Source organism: Hippocampus bargibanti, linkage group LG02 (assembly GCF_051943395.1).
Source record: "Hippocampus bargibanti isolate YZ-2025 linkage group LG02, ASM5194339v1, whole genome shotgun sequence".
NCBI classification, from domain to species: domain Eukaryota; kingdom Metazoa; phylum Chordata; class Actinopteri; order Syngnathiformes; family Syngnathidae; genus Hippocampus; species Hippocampus bargibanti.
The window spans coordinates 14,948,510-14,972,267 of NC_142735.1; the positions used below are offsets into that span (position 1 = coordinate 14,948,510).

The following is a 23,758-nucleotide window of genomic DNA, read 5'->3' on the forward strand; positions in this document are numbered from 1 at the left end:
TTTTTTCTCATCTTATCCTACATTCAGTAAAACACATTTACTGTTGAAACTTAGTGATGAAGAAACTACTTGATTTAGACCCGGACATACGTCTTAAAGGACAACCGGCGCCATTTTTTTGTTTCCTAACTGACATCAGAAAAACGTTTTATAGCATCTAAAATACCCAAAGCATGCAGGCTGATATTTTAGTCAAATGCAAAACACCAATAAAAATGACTTTTGTGTGTTTGGCATTTGACTAAATATATCAGCCTGCGTGTTTTGGGTATTTTAGATGCTATAAAATGTTTTTCTGGTGTCACTTGGAAAACCAAAAACATGGTGTTGGTTGTCCTTTAAGGTTTAATATGTAGTAAAACTAAGTATTTTCCTGCGCTGTCTACTCAATGAAACTCATTGGTTAAATGTGCACAAAAATCTGAATCATCAGATATAGGATTTGAATTTTTGGGTGAAAAAAATCAAAGTATGGGATGTTTGTGAATTAGCACACTGCATGCTGCTCTCATTATTTTATTGCCACGGAAAGAGATCAATCTCACCGACCTATCCTCAAGCAAATGCCCAAGAGCAGACATCGCATCATTTCTAAAATGAAGTGTACGAGACATATCACCCATCCAACCGTGTTGTTATAGTTATAGTAAAGCGTCGTCCGTGAACCCATCTCTTATTTTTATCATCTCCAAATCCCTTTTCAAATCTACCCATTTGCCACTTTTACAGATAGGAGAGTGCCAAGTGGAATGCTAGGAAATCAATGTATGTTTGAAGATGAAAGGAATAATGGGCCAGGTTTGCCCACAGATCAGGCCTGTATTGTTGTGGGGTATTGACTTCCCCCTCAGGGGAAGGGACATTGAGAAAAAAACACCTTAAAAGATAATATTGACAAGCTCAGTAAAGTGGACGGATACTTTATTATTCTCCATGTATCCATTTTCTACACCACTCATTCTCATTAGGGTTGCGGATGAGTTGGTGTCTGTTCCAGCTGGCTTTGGGCAAAAGATGGGATACATCTTGGTCTGGTCCACTGGACATACATGGAGAAAATTGAATCTTTGGTGCATGAGGTGTGGCCTGCGATTGGATGCCAACCAGTTCAGTTTGTATCCTGCCTTTGTCTGAGGACAGTTGATATAGACTCCAGCACGCCTGCGGCACTTGTGAGGTTGAACGGATCAGATAATGGATGTGTGGGGTGCAAGAAAGCATGCAAACGCCACAGAGCTGGGCCCTGGATTTGAACCACCCATCTTTAAACTGTGTGCTAAACACGCATCCCTGATTCTGCCATTGTTACTATCCTTTGAGTGAAAATTCATTTTCACAGTTATTATGAATACTCGGCACACTTTCAAAATGGAGTCATAAAGCTTTAAAGAGTGCCCTGATATTTAAAGGCGACTCGACACTTATAAAATGTAGATCCTATTAAGGCTGGACTTCAGTAGGATTTCACACCTAAACAGATGAAAATGAGGCGGGTCACAATCCAGCAGATTTTTATTTATTGCTTGGAAAAAATATATATATTTTGTAAAATATATCTCATTGTGAGAATAGACAACAACCATTTGTCATAAAATAATGATCAAGTCAGAACAGGGATGAAGCTCAGCAAAGTCTAGAAATACTATTATACTGTATATCAAGTTGGAATAGGCGGCACACTCAAAATTGTGTCATAAAAATGTTCAGTGTGTTCATATACAAAGCTGACAAAATGATCCTATTTTGTGATGATGGGTTCAAAAAGATTTCACACATCAACAGAATGAAGTGAGATTGTTAAAAAACATTCACATTTGTTTGATTAGCGTGAAAGATATGATAGGTCTTTGGTCACCTCTTGTGATGCTACTATATCTTAACATTGGTCATCGTTGTATGCTAGTGCTTAAAGTGTAACTGTGAATATTTCCAATACTTTTATGTCTGTAGTCAAGCCCACCTGTATGGAGTCAAAGTCAATTCATAGTCTCAAAGGTCCAAGTCCAAGTCAAGATGAACTCAAGACAGCTTACGACAGAAAAATACAAATTTCATGAAAATTATCTAAATTTAATGACTTTGAACACTCTTCTTTGGATGGCTTGTAATCATTTTATTTACCAATTGTATGTAGAGATAAAAAGGGGTTGGGTGGGGAGAGAAGGGGGGAATATGCAGTGGAGAGTGGCAAAACCTGGCTTAAAAAACACACAATTTAAAGCAAATGAGCAAACAGGATTTGCTGGCCCTGATACCCCAGCAACCAATCAGTGCTCTGCAAACCGCGCATGCACTGTGCAGCCAATCGTGATTGTAAGCCTTCCTTATATGCATTATAAGTATGACTAAATGTAGCTGAAGTAAAAAGAGATAGCTTATGTATTTTAGCATACAAGGTCAGACTGCACAGGGATCTCTTTAACACAATACAATACCACACTGTTAAGGGTTATGGATGCAGAGAAACATTTAAGCAACAAGTTACATCGCAAAGTACATAAAGATCCTGGAAATGCTGTATGCGGGTGGATGGTCAAAACTTGTATGCCATAATCAGACGTATGAACGTATGAATGCAATCACTGTACCCGTAGACGACAGTCTCTCTCTGAAAATTGAAAATCGTAGGGCTTGTTGGGGCTCGAAAAGCTGTGAGGAGTCTGTCATTTCACATTAAAGTATCCTACCATTTCTGCTTTCATGCTTTTAGTCCTTACCGCACAGAAAATGTTATATTTATGCTGAGAACAGAGATGGGAGCCATACTTACTTGTCAGATTATATGAGTGTGCCTATGTGTGTGTCACTGCATACACGCAAGTCACTGTCAGACTGTGTTGTACTTCCAACATTTAATTTCGATTTTTTTTTTTGGCATGTGCTAACCTCGTTAATGAAACTATTTTTGGGACCTGGTGATTGAAGGGATTCTCTCCCTTTTAAAATGCTGACCATTTTATTGTATTACATTTTATTTAAAAGACTGACCCACTTGAATGAAACACCACCCTTAAACTCTTTTCCACCCCTCTTATCTGGTGGGTACGCCTGGCTCGGCTCACATAAGCGAATGTGAACCGCCACCAAATACATGTTTCTGTCACAAGCCGTGTGCCATCTTTTCTTTACATGCACAAGGAAAATGGGGAAAGAACGGATAATTCTGACAGGAGGAATCAGTCCGGGCGATTCTTAAACGTTTTACCGCCTTAATGGGCATCCGGAAATAGATGCAGTGCTAATGTCCTCGGTCTCTAGAAATAGGGGGCAGAATGTGTCTGTGTGTAGTCGTGTACTCGCAAGTCCCATAGTGTGTGTGTGGCTGCTCATGTGTGTGATTCAAATGGACTTAAGTGAAGGATTCTCGCATGCAAATGAAGCCACTAAAATCTGGGACCCACTTCCTCCTCTTTCTCAAAGGACATCTCGTTCTATATTTAGAGCAACACTTTGACATCAACTGGATGGAGGCATGGCCCATTCGGGCTTTGGTCTTGAGTGTCGCACGACTAAAAGATGTGACTTATACAATACAGTATCACACATCCTGTAAAATATATATAACAAATCTTCAACAAGCTCCTTTCGTGTACAGACGCTCAAAATACGGCATCGCCCAGCTTGAACATTCAGCATTGAAGAAGTACTCAATATTGCTGGATTCCTGGCATTTGGAGCTTCCGGATAGCATTTGCAGCTTTTGAACATCGAACTGTCTCCCAGCATGGTTCCTCTTCTCCAGACAGACTCTGATTATCCATCCCTGCGCTCTGTGTATCCGTACCCTTTAGACAATCTATACAAAATATATTAGCAGTGGAGAGAGCTACAATGTCCTCGGCAGCTTATCATATTATGGCCACAAAGATGTAAAGTAGACGCCTATTCTCAGGCCCAGTGTGAAAGGCCAATCTTGGAAAACGGTTCTACAATCTCAAATAATAGGTTGCAAAGCTAAGGTGTATTAACAGATCTCAAAACATTAAGGTCTCAAGTGCATAATTATAAATGTGAAATTAAGCAGCAGATGTAAGAGAAGTAAAGGACTGATTGTTGGGTGACATAATCAAAAACTGATTCTAATCAAAGCTCTCAGGCTTGCAATATGGTACGATGGTATGCAATATACAATGGAGGGTTTTTGCCAATTCTCGGTGCATGATGGCTTTTATTGTGCCCCTTATTGATGAGGCAGCAGAGGACAGAAATCAGCCCCGGGCTAACCTTTGGAACTTTTTATATTGGTTTGTGAGAGTAATGCAGGAAACTCATCAAATAAAGTTTGGATTTGTAGCTTCATCATGGGAAGCATAAGTGTTCCTGCACTTCCTGCATCATTATATTGTCATCTCTGTGGTTTTATTTGTTTGCTTGCAGAGGCATAACGGAAATTCTGAATATAATGCATGTGTCCAGTTCAACTAAATCGCACATGTCAATGTACAGTTATGCATGATTTCAGGTGACAAATGTTGAAGGTAAAATGTGTGTATGAATGTGTGGGTGTGCGTGCAGTGAGAGAGCATGCATGTGCACACGCCGTATTTTGCTGTATAGTTGATCGTAGGTTGTTAGGTCCTCTGACAGACGGATTCATTAAATAATGTCGCACTGGTAACCTGCCGTGACAGGACGCCATTGCTTCCTTGGGATTCCTCAATTGGAGTCTCTCATGCGCTTAACGAGGAAGTAAACATGCTAAATTGTCTGTTCGAGGAGAAACAAAGAGGCTCTCTCAATTCAGCATGTCATGAATGATGTCCGCTGAAATTTGTTAAACGCAGGGGATAACAGTGTTCTTTTTTGTCTTCCATCACTTTATATGATATGTCTGCATTTTTTTAATGGTATGATTTTACAGCAGGGTATCTAGGCAATAGGTTCAAAACAAACATGGTACACCACGTACTAAATGTAGTATGGATTTTTCTATTTTCCTGTGCAAATATTGAGAAGCTGAATTTGTCATCATCACTAAGACAAATCTGGGTATGTTAGGTGTGTTGTTTCTGGGATTTCTTTTTCATTTAGAAAATAACAAAGAAGGAACTTAACGCTCAGAGCAACAACATTATTCTTCTGCAAATGGTGTGCAATAATAAATACATCTCATAAAAAAAGTGGGCCACCTGTTTGTTGTTGTGAATCCGCCTGCAGAGAGATTCATTTTGCCTGGGAGCTGTGTGCCTTGAAAACACAGAGTGGATTTTAAAGGGGTGTTTAGTTTTGGGACTGATGGCTCTGCGTGTTCCTTTTTAGGCTATTTTAAGGTCAAGACCTGGGGGCTGTGACTGTGTGTCGAGTGGAGGATAAGCACACGTGTCAGGATTGTGTTTTAATTAGAGAGACAGGAGCGTGTCCTTGGGCTGGCACAAAGGGTCAGGTGAACTGGTAGTCCTAGGACAAGTCTGCCACATCTGCTAAACAGCCATTACTCAGATGTGTAGCTGCATTAAAAATGGTCTGCGCACCTTCACGCTTATGCACGGACGCAGGCATCCTCATCTTGGCTCTCTTCCTGTTGGCCACTGATACCACGGTAAGCATCTCCATGTGTTCCGAGGCCGTCTCTCATCACTGAAAGTAAAATTACAGCTGGCACTGCTCTGGGGAGATGAAGAAAAGGCAAGGGAGAGACAGAGTGATAGCAACCATTTAAGAATAAGGTTAGTGGGATTGAAAGGAGAAAAGGTTGAGAGGGGAGAGGGAAGGACAACCTGACATTTATGTGCCCGGCCACCAGAAAATACCACTTGGGCCTGGCATCTCTCTTTCATTCGGCCCTTCTCTCTCCTGCCTTGCCTTGACCCAAAGCTTACATCTCACACCTATTCCCATCCACCTTGGTGTACTTGCACAGCCGTCCGTTGGTCACTTTTGTTCTCATTTCCCTGCATCAGCCTTCCCATTTTCATATGTCTGCCATATGACCTCTGGCTTTCATCCAGCCATATCTTCCCATGCTTGTATTCATTTCCATATCACAGCCCCTCACCTGCGCCGCAACACACCCAACCTTCGTCAGCCTTTTTCTTTGATTCTACTGTCTGAATCTCCCTTGACCTCATACCTGTATTTGCAAAACTCTCTCCTTCCCTCCATAGCTAATCCCGTCCTCTACACTCCCTATACACCTCTCCAGTGCGACTAGCTGAGGCCCCAGCCGATGATGGAACTCATAAAGCCTCCCAGATGAGGTGATAGCTAATGGCTGTTGAATAATGCATAGCAGAAAGGATTTGGAGAGCCCAGTCTATTAGCTTGACCAAATACTCTGGGCTTTTATTAAATAGCAACGCTTACAATTACAAACTACATCAATGCAGGGTACTGTCTCATTCTCCTCTACTGTTTGGTTTCTCAAACTCTTGTTAAGGCTGAATGTTTACAATATACTGTGTACATAATTTTAGTTTGCCTTTTGTCCATTGACCGTTCCAGAAGGGGTCACTGATGGTCTTTATGTAGTTGTGCATCTTATTTATTTCTAATTTTTTTTAATCTCTGTTTTTGTAACTTCGTGACTCTTTTTTTTAACTCCCTGTTGTAGCTATTGAAAGGAATGGGCTAGGAAGAAGGCAGTTTCTCAGTGAGTGACTGGTATGAAAAGTTTTTTTTTAGTTTATCCTGGTTCTGTTTCTCATTTTGGGCACTTGTGTGTTAAAGTATTCACCCATTTTCAGTGGAGCACTTAAAAAAATATAGGTATATTGTTTTATTGTATTAATTGAAATCTAGTACTTTTCACCAGATAATACATTTCTTTGAAAATGAAATACAAACATTCATTCAATTATTCATGTACTTTGAAGTGACTTGGAAGTGTGAGCTTCTATTTTAGAGTGACTCAGGGCTCGACAGTGTGCTCAATATTCTTGCAAATGCCGTCAACTTTTCAGTGTGTGCTGCTAAAAATGTAATCCGATCGCAATGCATGTATTAATGCTGCCACCTGTATTTTTGTATCTCAGAAGGCAAAAGCCCATCATGTGAAATAGTTCCTGTATTAATAATAATATTTTGAAGATCTAATATAGTCTCGATATGTACTGTGACACATTTATCCATTCAGCTCGCTCCCATTCACCAAAGACCCGCTGTGCATTTTGGCATCGGAGAGTGCGCGCTTGCCATCCTGTGTTCCATGTGAAATTTAAAATTCTGTCCAGAACTACTTTTGTAAAATACAATACTGTGTGTGTATGGCCTGTTGAGTGTCGAGCTGAACGCATAAATGGATGTATTGTGTCAGTTGCCGGCTAATCATGTATTTATATAACAGGCAGATGCTTGTGATGATCATTTGTAATGAACTAAACATTTGCGGTTCAAACTGATGTTGTCATAACGGGAACATGACATTGAACGTTGACATGTGGTGCCTTCAAATAGAGTCGCACTCCAATACCAAATTACTTAATACGGTAAATATTTGTAGCTACAAAAATCGAATCAATGTGGGCTTTCTTTAAGTCCATAAAAGCTAACATGATGGAAGTTAAATTACATTATTTTATTTTGTTGAACTAATGCATGTAAATGATTTTTAATCTTAGTTTTCAGATATTTTACTGCTTTCTGATGTTTGAAGGTTTTGTCACGGTAACATGTTGTGGTTACGCGTGATGGTAGTAGAACCAAAATCAGCATGGTCTACTGAACTAAATGTATTATCAAAAAACACACAGCAAGCTGAGAAAATTAAATCAAGAACCAACTGTCGTGTTGTCAAATAAGGCACACGTGAGTCCAGCTGTGCGTTAACGTGGGTAACTCTTTATTTAGCCTCCAATGCTGTGCTTCTTCCCAGTCACTCCCCCTCCTGGTCCTTGGCGCCTCCTGCTGACGTCATCGCCCAGCGCCACTGATCTTGTCAACAATCACACCACATCTCCCCTTTCTAGAATCATTGGATAGACTACCAATGATTCAACAGACCTTGAGGATTATTCTGCCTCGTGGTTGAAAGGTCTGCTCGTCCCTCAGACTGTGACAAGGGATCGCATAGGAAAAACAAACATATTTGAGACAATCCATTTGAGAACAATAACTTGATGGTCCATCATAACTGATCCTCCTCTATGCTCTGTAATGGGCTGAACATTGTATGGACAAACAGAACAGCATGTACAAGTACATCTCAATATTCGGAATACACCCACCCCCGTTTTTTTTTTTTTTTTTTTTTTTTAACGAACAACCCTGCAAGCAGAGCCTGAAAGTAGGGGGAAAATGGGTGAAAAAAAAAAGAAAATCACAAGTCCAACCTGGTTGGTTTCACCACGACTCTCCCAAACCTGGTCTTGGTAGTAGGAGTGGGTGGTGGTTCTGGAAGATTGTGCTGTAGTGGTCCCGCTGATGGACTTTCTGGATCGCTTCCCGAAGACTGCTCCGCTGCATCACAGCCACTCTGCTCAGGCGAGGACCTCATTGGGATGAGATGACGCCGGTTTCGTCTGATGGTCCCGTGAGGTCCCTCTACCAGATATGATCGTGGGGAAGCATGTCTTTCGATGATGGCTCCTTCCGCTCCTTGGTCCTTAATCCACACACACTGTCCCGGGTTGAGTCTGACGAGGTTCTGTGCACGATGTCGCGTGTTGTAGCGTTGTGCATCTTTTGTCCTCTTCTCATCTTCCTTCTGGATGATGGCTTCTCGGTCGGGGATGGCTGGGTTAAGCAGGACAGGAAGGATGGGAACCCTCGTGCGGAGTCTCCTCCCCATTAGAAGCTGAGCGGGGCTGTACCCGTTTTCAAGAGGGGTAGCCCTGTACGCAAGCAAGGCCAGATAGGGGTCATCTGCTTTTTTCAAGAGGCTTTTGATCGTTTGAACTGCACGTTCTGCCTCGGCATTGCCTTGAGGGTATCGTGGGCTACTTGTAATGTGGCGGAACCCATACGACTCCGCAAACTCTGTGAAGACTGTTCCGGAGAACTGAGGCCCTCCATCCGAAACCAAAAGGTCCGGGATCCCATGGCGTGCATATATTGATTTGAGGTGGCGGATTACCTCGTTCGATTTTGTGGAGGCCAACAGAGCTATTTCCACATACCTTGACATGTAGTCTACAACCAGCAAGTAGGTCTTGTTTCCGAGCATGAACAAACCTGCTCCTAGCTTTTCCCATGGTCTTCCTGGGTACGGTGATGGAATCATTGGCTCTCTGTGGTTCAGTCTCTCCTTGCAGCATGTTCGGCAGTTGAGAACCAACTCGTTCAGCTGTTGGCTTAGCCCAGGCCACCACACCGCCCGCTGCGCTCGTTCTCTACACTTTACCACGCCCTGGTGACCTTCATGCAGTTTAACGAGAACATCATTTCTCATGGTTGAAGGTATGACAATTCTCTGTCCCTTCAGTAGGATTCCGTCGTGGACTGTGAGGAATGCCTGCTCTGCTCTGTACAGCCTGAGTGCCGGTTCATTGGGGCCTTGTTCAGGCCAGCCTTCTTTGCACAACTGCATCACACGTGCACACACGCTGTCCCTCTGCAGCTGCTCTCTCAGCCTTTCGAGGTAATTGGTGGTTGCCGGGAGGTTCTCCATCACCATGTCGATGTAGATGTTCGTATCTTCGAGCAATTCTTTGTCATCTGGTGTCGCCTCCTTCTCCACTGGAGCTCGAGACAGTGTGTCAGCTGTCAACAGGCTTTTTCCTGGGACGTGAGAGATGGAGTAAGAGTAGCGCATGAGTCGCATTCTGAAGCGTTGTATCCGTGGAGGTAATGTATCCAGGGCTTGGGACCCCAGGAGACTCAGGAGAGGTTTGTGGTCCGTCTCCATCAAGAAATGCTTCCCGATGAGAAAGTTACGAAACCTCTCGCAGGCCCAGGTCAGCCCCAGAGCCTCCTTCTCCACTTGAGCATATCTGTGCTCCGTAGATGTGAGCGAGCGTGACACGTAAGCTATTGGTCTCCATTCTTCCTCCCACTTTTGGAGAAGAACTCCGCCCAACCCGTACGACGACGCATCTGCAGAGACTTTACTTTCTCTGTTGGGATCAAACATGGCCAGCACCGGTGTGGACGTCAGCGCGTCTTTTAAATCTTGAAAGGCTCGTGCCTGGTCGACGCCCCACACCCAGCAGTTCCGTTTGGACAGGAGGTCTCGGAGAGGCTTGTCTCGATCTGCCAACCCCGGCACAAACCTCCCCAGTTGGTTCATCATTCCCAGAAAACTTCTCAACTCTGTTAGATTTGTTGGTTCCGGCATCATCCTTACCGCCTCAGTTTTAGCTGGGTCTGGCCTGATGCCGCTGTCTGAGATCACATGGCCTAGAAATGTCACCTCTGACTTTGACAGTTCACATTTTTCCACATTGAGAGTGATGCCTGCCTCCTGGATTTTCTCCAAGGTAGCATGCAGGCGGGCATCGTGCTCCTCCTGCGTCCTGCCCCATATGAGCACATCATCCATGAGGCAAACAACACCGTCCAGCCCTTCTGTAACCTCTGTTACCATTCTGTTTTGAAAGTGTTCAGGGGCGGAGGCTATCCCAAAAGGTAGCCTCTTGAAATAATAGCGTCCAAATGGCGTGATGAAAGTTGTAAGCTTTGCGGAATTAGGTGTTAGGGGTATTTGCCAGAACCCCATTTTTGCATCCAGCTTACTAAAAACCCTGGCTCCAGCCAGCATGCCGAGTGTTTCCTCCACTGATGGCAGGATATACTTTTCTCTGCAGACTGACTCGTTGAGTTTGGTGAGGTCGACACAGATTCGTACAGCACCTGATTTCTTGGGCACTACCACGATGCCAGCGCACCAGTCTGTTGGCTGCTCGATTCTTTTTATTACTCCGAGTCGTTCCATGCGGGATAGCTCTTTCTTGACTTTGTCCATTAATGGCAATGGAATCCTCCTTGGTGTTTTTAAAGAGAAAGGTTCAGACCCTGGTTTCAGTTTGATGTTGTACGGCTGCCGCATCTTTCCGAGTCCAGTGCATATTTTTGGGTAGTTGTCTTTTAATGACTGCATAGTGACGCTGCCTAGGCGTGCGACGAGCCCCAGCCTGCAGCTCACAGATCTCCCCAGCAAGGCAGTATGCACATGACGACTGATGTAAACATCCTCCATCACCTCCTTCTCACCTTTTCTCAGCGGCAGCTTGGCGACGCCCACAACCTCAAGAGGGCTGCTCCCTGGTCCCAGGAGTCGTTTTGTTGCCTTTTTGAGTTTAGGGAGATTGTTTTGATACGTGACCTTGAATGCTTTGTATGGCAGAACAGTGACGTCGGCGCCAGTATCGATTTTAAACATCACACTGCGCTGATTTATGTCGATCTTGACCATCCACGGATCACGGTCTGTCACAACACTGCCAAGGAGAACTGCTTCCTCCCCCTCGTCTTCCTCATCTCCTGTAATTTCATGCGTCGATTTGAATTTACATACGCGCTGAAAATGTCCCTTCCGCCCGCAAGCATGACATTTCACCTCATGGGCCGGACAATCAAATTTTGGATGAGAAGGAGAGCTGCCGCATTTCTGGCACACTGACTGTGCCCCCCTTTCCTTCCTAAAGTGAGTACTGTGGGGCTTGTTTGTCTGGCTATTGGCATAGTTGGGTGAGTTTTTAGCCGTCTTTAATTTGCTTTTGAACACTCTGTCAACAGATTCGGCGCCACTTGCCTCTGAGTTGGTGTCCCCCCGCAGATAAGGCTGTTGCCTCTTCACCTCCTCACTTTGCCGTGCTATTCTTATGGCTTTTTCAAGGGTCAGATCCGCATCCAACTGCAATCGTTCGGACAATCCCTTGTCCCGTAGTCCGACTACAATTCTGTCTCTGATCAGTTCATTGCGTAGCGTCCCATAGCTACAATGCTCTGCCAGGGCATACAGTGCAGTGACAAACGAATCCACACTCTCCCCTTCCTTTTGATAGCGCATGTTGAATATTGCACGCTCAAAGATGACATTTTTCTTCACAACGAAGAAGTCTTGGAGTCCCCTCCGCACTTCTTGATACGTGCACCGTTGAACCTCCGTCAGATTCAACCCGCGTAAAATATCATCAGCCTCGTCACCCATGCAGTAAATAAGTGTGTTTACTTGATTTTCTTCAGAACTCGCTTTAAGGTTACTTGCCAGGCGAAATCTTTCAAATCTCCTGATCCATTTTTCCCACTCCTGCGGTTTTGAGAAGTCAAAGGGTTCTGGCGGCTGGATGTTGAACGTGGCGCACGGCCCCGCGGTGACGACTGGTCCCGCAGCCTGCTGTGCACCTCGCGCCATGGCTCCATTAGCCCGTGCCGATGTTCCATCCTCTACGTCGCTCATGTTGCCTTTTTCTCTCCGCCGCGTTTCCAAAATATCCTCTTCGCGCACACCACGTCAACTACAGGACTTCTGACACCATGTCGTGTTGTCAAATAAGGCACACGTGAGTCCAGCTGTGCGTTAACGTGGGTAACTCTTTATTTAGCCTCCAATGCTGTGCTTCTTCCCAGTCACTCCCCCTCCTGGTCCTTGGCGCCTCCTGCTGACGTCATCGCCCAGCGCCACTGATCTTGTCAACAATCACACCACACAACAAAAGTCATGAAACCCCCCAACATTCAGAGTAAAAACAAAAGACAACACTATGGCTAACAAAACAACATGACTGCAACAGAAGCCCAAAGAAATGTTTCAACAAGGACTTCTCAAATCAAAATGAGTATTAATCGTTTGATATGAGAGCACTCATCATCAAAGCTAAGTGGAAAACGGAGTCCAGATTTTGAAGACATTTTTACCCCTGCAAAACATTTGGCAGTAATATCTGCCCACGTGAGTCATATGAGCCTTTGAAAAATATTCGATCTTAATTAGTGACCGCGATACATTTGAGCTCAAATACAATGATCAGCCGTGAGCATAGTTACTTGATCAGAGGCGCTGGATTTGTGTGCCAATCTGAGTCGACCTTTTCGTCTCCTGCTTTCATTTGAAAGTTGAACAAAGTATTTGTAATAAGTTAGCAATGACCAAATTGCTATGTATATATATGTGTGTGTGTGTATATATATGTATATATATATATATATATATATATGTATATGTATATGTATATGTATATATATATATATATATATATATATATATATATATATATATATATATATATATATATATATATATATATATATATATATTTGTATATATGTATATATATATATATATATATATATATATATATTTGTATATATATATATATATATATATATATATATATATATATATATATATATATGAAAAATTACACACAGTCCAGGCAAGTCTTTGTATTCCTCCCAGTCTTATCTGAATCTGTGCATGAAATAATAAAGGAAATGTGATCATTTTGAATCACCCTCACCTTGGACCTGTTTGTCATGGGTGACCCTGCCAGGGGCACAAAGCCATCGACAATCATTGGGACACACAACCCCCTCCACCTTGGTAAGGTGATGGCTCACGGAGAGGTATGTGGGAGTCTACTAACAGAAACAAATACAGTAAAGTCTCGTTATATCGATATCGGATATATCGATAGTCCCGGTTATATCGATACTATTTCTATGCACGCACAGAGAAAATTACATGCAAACAGGGTTGGATATATCGATAGTCCCGGTTATATCAATATTTTTTCGGACTCCCTTGAATATCGATATAATGAGACTTTACTGTATAAATGATTCTTGTGTGTGTGTGCGTGCCTCCACGTGTTAAAATGTAGGCCTGTACTGAGACAGCAAAGGCCTTAGCTCACAGTATCCCTCCGTCTCTTCAGAGACACACAAGGAGCAGAGGGCAAATGCAGTCTTATGTGGGGCATCTGTTCCCACATTTGTTAAGCTTCGCCTGGTGTGTGTGATTTAAAGACGGTAGAGGAAGTGGGCCAACGGTATATGACTGTGTGTTGCCTGGCATTGTGATTGGTGTGATCAGTGCAGTTGGTGGAGTGGAACGGCAAGGTGTAGTTGCAATCGAGGGCAAGTGCAGATCTGTCATTGGACTGTGTTAAAGCTGACCCGGGGCGTTGGCTGCATTGACCTCATTGACCGCAAGATGGCTACCGGGCGAATATGCAGGTGGTGCCAATGATACATCTCTTTTTGCTTTACCCCACTTTTGTCTTTTAACATTCACATCTCTGTCGGTCTCTAATAGTATACATGCTCCAGTTTTGTGCTTTTTTTTGGGGGGGGGTCTTCCTGCATTCATACAATCCTACCTTTTCATCCTCAATGCACTAAATGATTCGATTTACATACTATAATCTCAATGGAGACGGAGCATGCATAATGTATGCCGTAATAAGCCTGAAGTTGGCCTCTGATGCCCGGTTAAGATAAGAAGAGGAATGCGTGAATCAGACTCATTTATAGCAGTGCCTTGTAAAGAGTGAGACCCCATCTCGAATGACCTTTTTCTCTTTCGGTGGAGACTTACTGATCCAAGTTGAGCATGGGGCCTGAGGACAAGTGACTGCGATCTGGAGGTGGTTTGAGGTAAAAATCAGGTGTACGGTTCTGACGTCGAATGCGGTGCTGTTGATTTGAAGGGAATTATTGACTCGAGGAGCATCATATGGTGATAGTGTCTCCGGTGTGCCATCATTGACACGGAAAGCTTATAGTGCTCTGATTTATGACTCGTGTGGAGAATTGAGTGCTTCATAAAGATTTGCCGCCGCCTGAGATTGAGTAATCAGTGAAGTGATCTGACTTTGGTGGATTACATTTCCAACGAGGCGTAACGTCAGTTTCAATGCCGTGACTTTGTCAGAGAAACGCATGCAAAAGGAGTTCTCGTCCAACGTCAAGGTCATATGGATTAGAAATGATTGGGTTTCCAATACTCTACCGGCGAGAACCGCATGATGAATCATCACTCCATTCCAAATCGACACCAATTAAGAAGGTTTTGTTTATTCTGCTCTGGGACATGCTGTGGCTGTTCGCTTGGAACAAACATGCTCACCCATTTCTCTTTTCACAAGTGACACTTTGGTATTTACAGGGATTAGCACACTGTGCCTCTGTGATTTTGTATGTTTCCATCTGCATGCTTCGTTCTGCACCGTGGGGCTAGTATTTGTTTCATGCCCGATGATTTCCCGCCTATCCACACTCTCGTGCGCGTTCGTGCGCAATGTTGACATGTGTGTGCCAACCAGTCATGTCACTTACTGTTTACTGTGTTCTGTTCTGTTTGTGCTAGTAGTTTCTTGTCTAAAAGGCATGTGGTATGAAATGTGTGGTTGTGTAGCACGTTGCCAGACCACTGAATTCATTTGCATTCATTCCATTGCCTGTCTCTCCTCAGAGCCCATTCTAATTACCATCTCTCTCACACTTGTTTTCTCTCTCTCTCTCTCTCTCTCTCTCTCTCTCTCTCTCTCTCTCTCTCTCTCTCTCTCTCTCTCTCTCTCTCTCTCTCTCTCTCTCTCTCTCTCTCTCTCTCTCTCTCTCTCTCTCTCTCTCTCTCTCTCTCTCTCTCTCTCTCTCTCTCTCACACACACACACACACGGTGTGTGTGTCGCATTGTTGGTGATGCAGCTGTCAAGATTGCATTCCCTCTTTTCAGCCTGCAAGGAATCTCTTCATATCGGTTTGTTTGCTGTCAAGCACAGCTCCTTTCTACAGTTTTAGTGTTGGGAGTCACAAAAAATATTGTGTGCATGTGAGTGAAAGCAATAATCCTTCATACTCTTTGTGTGTTTGTTGTGATTGCTTTGGGCTTGAGGGAGATGTAGCGTGTGTTCATGGGAGAGCAAGAGCAAGAGAACGAGGTGAAGCATATAAAATGCAAACGTGAACTACAATGGTCATGCCGATATTTCACCTCAACCATTTCCAATTTGAAAATATTTGCATTGTCCTCTCACTGTTGATGCAAATAACCATCAGTGCATCATTGTATAATCACATGCCACCGATGGCACCAAATTTCCATGTATGTTCTAACATTTAAACATATTCTTGTATTATTTACTTCGGCACACTAACATGTAAATGGGCCCAAAAAAGGAGTTCTTGTTACCACGGTCAGAGACAGAGAATATTTACATTGTGTATACTGGGTTGTTTTTTTTGTAAAAATACAAATTGTCAAAAATAGGTTTGAGAACATTATTTTTAAGGTTAATTTTTTTATGGAGCTCTTTTTGGGGGGGCTTGTTTCTAGCAACACAGAGCAGTCAATGTGCATTCTTCGCAATGACAGAATCTGCATGCACACACAGAACTATTTAGCATATTAATTCCTTTTTTTTTCAATCAACCCTACAGCCCTAATCTATACATGTGTGTGTGTGTGCTTTGTGACATACATATTATCGGTCATTAAAATATACATGCGTGCAGGTGTGTTTCCAAAAAAGTTTATTTTAACAAATGTGTATGTGTGCGTGTGTATGTGCCTGTGTGTGTGTGTTTGTGGTTGTGGTTGTGGTTGTTTGAAGGGGGGGTTGTAGGGAGGAGCTTAATTTAGAACTCTGGCACTCTGCTCTGGAGCGTACAACGCCATCTCCAGAGAAAAGCTACTTCGAGAATCACCGGAAGCCTAAACAGGATTGTGAACTTTTTTTTTTTTTAATTGAAGATGGAGGTTCCAAGGAAGCAATTATACTAATGCACATGCACACAAACATGGAACACAGTAGAATGTGATATGGAAAAGTCAGATGACGCATGGCTGCTAATTATTATGCTCTGTATGAAAATTGATTGGGAGAGAGCTGTGCACCCACTGCTTCCTCATTTGAATTTTCTGGTTTTAATTGGACTATATGACTGTATCACTTTGGTAAATTGTGTTCCTGTCGTTTTTCCCTGTGTCTGCAGACATGAATCAATAGTTGTTGTTTTTTTATAATTGCTCCCTCTAACCCTTATGTCATCAATACAATTATCAGTGTTTCTGCCAGCACGGTTATTACCAATGTTTTCATCTTCATCGTTGTTATCACCGCCACTGTTGCCTTCCGCAATGCCTTTTCCACCATGATCATTAACACTATCACTTTCTGTTATCTTGCAAACATTATTATTATTTTTATCGATATCATTATCGTTTGTGCCAGCTTCTTCAGCATCAATGAAATGAGCCATTCTGTGACAAATTTTGACACATTTTGACACATTATAATATACAATAGAATGGGTCAGTGATAGTAAAATGATTCCTCGAGAAGGGACTGGAAGACAAAATAGCATTTCCTGTTGTTTGAACTTTTTTAGATATTTATTTTATCCAAGCATGGAAGTGGAATAAATTGTGCTACAATTAAATGTGAGTCCATTATGAAGTGGTCTCGTGTCAATTTAAACAATAAATTCAAAGATTTCAGATATTTTTAAGCTTTTATTTTTAGAATGAGTTCAGTGATGCAGTTTTTAGTTCAAAATGAATGTAGAATGGTGATTGAATCACACAAACGATGGCAACAACGATAGCATAAACATTTATTCACTGTATTATCAGGTGCATTGGACGCACCGGAGCATAAGCCGCACCCCCAACGAATTTAACTCATGAGCACATGCAGCAAAAAAGGTCAATAATCCAATGCAGAATTGACAATTTTTAATGCATGGCTAAATCTTGACACCAGGTGTGCACGCTGGGGGGAAGGCCCTCCTCTGCCACCTGCTGGAAACACAAGAAGATAATGATTGGCAGATTGAAAACATGTTATAATATTACAGCTTCTTTATTTAATATTTAAAGTAAAGGGAAAAACAAATGTCAACAAAATCTGTCGATTCAATGTATTTTGTAATAGTGAACATGCAGGGAGGCATCTCAAGACTTAAGAACAGAAGCATGGCAGTTGTTGATTCGCCTTGCTCATGTCATTTGTTTGCAGCATTTGCACTGAACTTTACCTAAGTGTGCCTGCATGTTTTCCCTGGTAGAGCTGACTTGATTATAATTAACATATTTAATGAATATGCAGTTTGAGTGCAATTTTCGGTCCACCCACCGTGAAGCAAAACTAATGTGCCTAAATACATGCTGTTACCCAATCAAATCCCCAGATTTTATATTTATTTTATATTTGTAGTATTTTTTTCCTTCACATATGTCCCACATAGAACCAAAAACTGATGATTGTTGGTAAATATCTCATGAGCGACTTGACGACGTCCTGCTTCTGGAGGGTTAAGTCACAGAGGAACCTCAGGGCAAAGATGCTCCACATTATCATGGATGTCTTTTGAAGCTGTAATGCCCCGCCACCCAACACACCCTTCACCCACTTCCAACTCTATCTATTACCCACACTGAACTCCTGGCTAGCTGAGGAAATGTTTTGTGCCCCAGTGGCCGACACGGAAGAATTATATGGGTTACATCTAAAACAGCACAACTTGTGGTGGGTGTCTCTTTGTCTTGTGGCATGAAAATAGAAGAATGTGTTAGAACACAATAGTGAAGATTGGAAATGATGTGATAGATTCAGATGCTTTGTATGGGGGTCTTTGCTCCCAAAAGGTGCCTCAGCTAAGCCTTCTCCAACCATCTGCTGACCCACACTTCCTGTGCCATCACACTCACCAAGATTTTACCCAGATCCTCCATGGCCACTGTACAACTTTGTAGTTCCATTTTCACTCGCCATCAGAAACAATTGAACTCTGCAAATGAACTACTGAATGCATAAATGACATTGATGTATTGATGTAATTTATTTTCTTGTTTGGATTTCATTCCTAAATCTTGTTTAATTGTTGTTCACCTAAAGCAGTAATATGGGATAAACCAGCTTAACATTTGGTGTATAGAAGAAGGGAAAAATGGGAACAGAATATGTGTAAGTGCTCGAAGCACTCCCAGATGCTGATGAATAAGAGAGAATTAAAGCTTCTGAAGCATAACAGCGACACATAATGTAGTAGGGTCGTCAAAAATGTTCTATTCATTTCCTGCAAGCAAGCCACGTTTATTATTTTAAGATGTTCAGACAAAAAAATTACTTTTGATGAAACAGCACCTCTACATGATAAAACAAATGCATTTCCTGCCATTTCATCAGGTGAAAATGTATCAGATACAACTAAAACTGATGTGCTGTTTCCTTTTAAGCTACTTATTTAATTTGGTGAAAACAAGTGTTTTGCGAGCATGACAAAATAGGTACACAAACTACCAGTTGGCACATGGTTTTAATTCAACACAAACCTGTTCAAGGCGTACTAAAAATATCACATTGCGTGTGGGTGTGCAATGTGCATCACTGCAGATGGCCATGGGCAACACGATGGAAGAGGGCTGTTTACTGCAACTGTACTGCACGTGTCAGTGAAACCATGAAATCGAAACAGTATGTGAAATGAATCATTTCTTGTCATGAAAATATTATTTCATTGTGTCAGGGAGCAGAGACTGGAGGCATAAATGCATCAAGGACATCTCAGCCGAGATGACAAAACTGATCGTTTGGTCAAACACTGTGATGACAAACAAGAAAATGTGGACATATTAATGTGAGATGCACTGATATATATAAGACAGGCATAGTAAATGTCAGCATTGCTTTATATTTGTTTCTCAAGCCAGTTTATTGTCAAAACATTTGGTATCACAAGAAATGTTTATAGATCATTGATAGTTCTGTTGCTTTTCTGAGCATTCTTGTCACAATATAGACACTATGTCACATGTTTTCATGCTCAACTCAAATCTGGTATGGAGTGTGGTCTCACTGTGCGAATGGGTGGGTTACACGAAGTATCGCTTCTGCAGACCCAAACAGCTTGATGCAGTCACAAATGAACGGTTTGCTCAATGGTGGGTGTGAACACAGCCAACATTTCTTGCGGGCTAGTCCAAGCACCTCCTCTCACTCCCTACGTGTGGTCTTTGACATGGCAGAAGCAGAAATTGACTTGCTGGAGTCCATGTTGTATTGTTCATGTTTGAAACATCATTACATTCACCACATTGGATTGGATTGGATTGGATTTGCCTTTATTAGTCTCACAGTAGAGAAATTTACATTTCACAGCAGCAAAGTGATGTCTATCTGCTTTGAACTGCAATCACATTCAACAAAATACCACTTCTTTCGCCAACCTTTTGGCCAATACGGTTCCAGCAGGTATACATTTTAGTCTGCTTTCAGTCATTTAGTAATCAGAAGTCTAAGTCTAAGTAAGCATCCGTGGTATAATGCAATGCACAACATGGCACACAGCGAGCCGTCTGCCAAAATAATGACAAACACAAAAATCAAGATTCACTCGTAAAGTAATATATAGCGTTGTACTTAAACACCAAAGGCAATCTTATCATTGCCACACATTTTTCATTTTTTTATTTCATTTAGTGTTTTCAAAGCACAAGAACCTACAGAGCTTCTGGACTATATACTGGAACCAAATCCGTACACAGAAAAAAACCCTTTAGATTTAATTCATTTGAAAGATGTTGCTCATAATTAAAATGTTGTTTACATTTATTCAAAAAATACAGAAATATGTGTTAGCTTAATAGGTTTTAATCACTTGCAAACAAAAATCAAGTACTTTTTATTTCATTTTTTCAGAGCCCAGATGAGCACAAATGCTCAACTGTTAATAATGAGTGATGTAACGTGCTTATTTATTTTATTTATATATTATGTATCATGTTTATTGCAAATTTACCCATTGTGGGACTATTAACGGCTTTTGGATTTATTTATTTATTTATTTATTTATTTAGTAGTTATCTGCTATTTAAGAAGTATACTCCCTGGCTCGTGGAGGAGAATGAACAGAGGTGATATTATGATTCTGCGTGGATGGCTATGTCTAATAATTTTTTGTCCTCACATCTTCATCCTTATCCTGATTAAAATTAAATAGTACGTGCATGGCAGCACATCGAATCTACCACATTTCTTGCATGACTGATTCAAGATGAAGTGTTGCCAAAAATGAAATGTTATCAGTTTGATGCTGTATTTTTTTTGTCCAATCAATTTAAAGATAACAGCGGTTATCAAATTGACCCGACGATAAGATTGGTACGCAACGTCAGTGCAGGAATATGCAGACATCCTTCTGCCCTTGCCCTTGCCTCAAATACGAACATTATATTCCTTGATATAAAGTAGTGAGCTTTCCCAATCCTTCCTTTTAAATGTTGTTATTAACCAGAAGAAGCTGCTATGGTCTCCTTTGATGGCATCGTTTTGTGTCCCGAGACTGTGTGATATCCATCCATCCATCCATCTTCTGCCGCTTATCCGGGGTCGGGTCGCGGGGGCAGCAGCTTCAGTAGGGAAGCCCAGACTTCCCTCTCCCCAGCCACTTCTTCCAGCTCGTTCTGGCGGATCCCGAGGCGTTCCCATGCCAGCTGGGAGACATAGTCTCTCCAGCGTGTTCTGGGTCGTCCCCGGGGTCTCCTGCCAGTGGGGCATGCCCGGAACACCTCGCGAGGGAGACGTGCCGGGGGCATCCTAATCAGATGCCCGAGCCACCTCATCTGGCTCCTCTCGATGTGGAGGAGAAGCGGCTCGACTTTGAGCCCCTCCTGGATGACCGAGCTTCTCACCTTATCTCTAAGGGAGAGCCCGGACACCCGACGGAGAAAGCTCATTTCGGCCGCTTGCATCCGGGATCTCGTTCTTTCGGACAAAACCCATAGCTCGTGACCATAGATGAGGGTTGGGACGTAGATCGACCGGTAGATTGAGAGCTTTGCTTTTTGGCTCAGCTCCTTCTTCACCACGACAGATCGGTACAAAGTCCGCATCACGGCAGACGCCGCACCGATCCGCCTGTCGACCTCTCGATCCCTTTCACCCTTTCACTGTGTGATATGTGTCAGCAAAATAATCAGCACATCCCTCAATCATTTTTTCTGTCTTTATTCGCAGCCCGATAAATTCACAAATAATAAGTAGGAATTAAAATAGAGACATCAGGTGGGCAAGAAGTGGCTTATTTTCCCCACACTTAACATTTTTTATATATTCTTCCATGTTCCGAACCGCTTATCCGCTCTAGGATCATAGCCATATCTAACATCTGCGCGTGCATGTGTGTGTGTGTGTGTGTTTCATCACAGATCAACAACTTAATAACATTCAGAAATTTATTTTTGCGAGAGTGAGGTGATTACTAAGTCTCATGTATTTGTCAAGATAGGCGTTCATACAATATTTGTACAGTAGCCAGTCAGACCCAGCACTAAGAGATATCAACTGCTTCAGCAGGTTGGCTACAAATATTTAATTTACATTCCTGCGCAGAGTTGGTGTTTTGGGAAAAAAAGCTCAGTGTTTCGCTGCCATGTTAATGGAACCATAATACAACCATATGAAAAAGGATGACCTTCTAACTACTGCAATAGAGGCGAGGGGCATTTATGTGCATTCATGATCAACTTCAAACCCACCTACGCACAGACACACACAGTGTCTTCAGAAGCTTATTTTGCATGGAAGGACAATAAACTAATTTGGATCGAAATGAGGCAAAATGTGTATTTCGTATGAGAAGGAAGAGGAGGCAGAGGGAGGGAGGGTGTGGATAAATTCGAGCACAAAAGAAAGTTAAACGATGGATTGAAAGAGCTCTTGCTAGACCTGGAGGTTACCAGTGTGAGGGGGTTACAGTTGGCGAGCTCATTCCATAGAGCTACATATCTCATAATAAACATCATATGGGTAGTTTGGGCAGGCGGATGGGATTAAGTCAGAGCTGCAAGCTCTTAAAAGACTCAGTGCTGTGGACAGCCTAGTATCTATTTATAGAGAAGCTGGGGATGTATCAAAGCGCATGAAAGGAGGCATTGGAAATGATCAAGTTGATATATGTCAGTCAAAAAGATGACAATAACACTTTCAACTTATATCATGTCACTTGCAATTGCAACGTTTGGAACTTGTCACTGATAAAACATGGTTTATGCCTGCCGTCCTTCTTTCATCCAGAGTTGCCCAGCAGTCCAGGTGGCCAGTTCTCATTTCGACCGTTGCCGCCACCTCCGCCACCCCCGCATGCCTGCACCTGCGCCCGCCCGGCACCCTACACCCAAGTCAGTCTGCAGAGGAAAACCATGCCGACACGATGTCAGGCCAGCCAGGGCGTCCAGGGGGCAGACACCAGTTCAAGCACTGACCAGGCACAGCTTCATGACAGCTGGGTGCTGAACAGCAACATTCCCTTAGAGACCAGGTAGGGGAACGCAATGAATTCTAATAGCCTTCCAATATGACCTGGAAAGACAATGAAATATAGTCAGCGTTAAAGTGGTCACGCACAGCACTTTCCTCGGCAATGCCCGTATCCTCAGATTTTTTTTATTGCCTTGAAACACTTGGAATAAGTGACATTTCCACAGGCAAACCGTACTTCATTTTAATGATAAAATTAATGTATTCAATCAGACATATGGAGTATCGTTACATGAAAGAGAAGTGTTTAAAGAGGAATTAGCAAACCTTGATAAGCAATTAAGGACAAGAACTTTATTTGGATGCTTTGAATTTGCCCCTAAAAAAGTGGAGCGACACGCAAGCCACATGGGGAATATTAGACGTCTTTGCACACCATCTAAGTTATGGTGAATCTCTCAGGTTTTTCATTGGATTTTCTCACCACACCTCTGAAGCTCCATCAGGGGACCATTATGAGCTGAGACGTCACGAAACAAAATCCTGCATCTAGGACAAATCCTCTTTTTGGGGAACATATTGAAATTCCACCTCGAGTTGTGGCACATGAAAACATACCGTACCGTCTAATGCTCTGAGACGAGCGGCTGAAATTTCATCCCATCAAACGGAATTAAGTATT

At 42.5% G+C, this 23,758-nt stretch overlaps 1 protein-coding gene across 2 annotated transcripts in view; it reads left to right on the forward strand.

The window, feature by feature from the left end:
• The window catches only part of tenm1 (teneurin transmembrane protein 1), a 185,714-nt gene that overhangs the window by 46,847 nt on the left and 115,109 nt on the right, over window positions 1–23,758 (forward strand). For both annotated transcript variants that reach the window (XM_088989569.1, XM_088989570.1), the window contains exon 4: window positions 22,894–23,137. In XM_088989569.1, coding sequence (XP_088845695.1) covers window positions 22,894–23,137 — 244 coding nt within the window. The remainder of the gene's footprint in view (window positions 1–22,893; window positions 23,138–23,758) is intronic.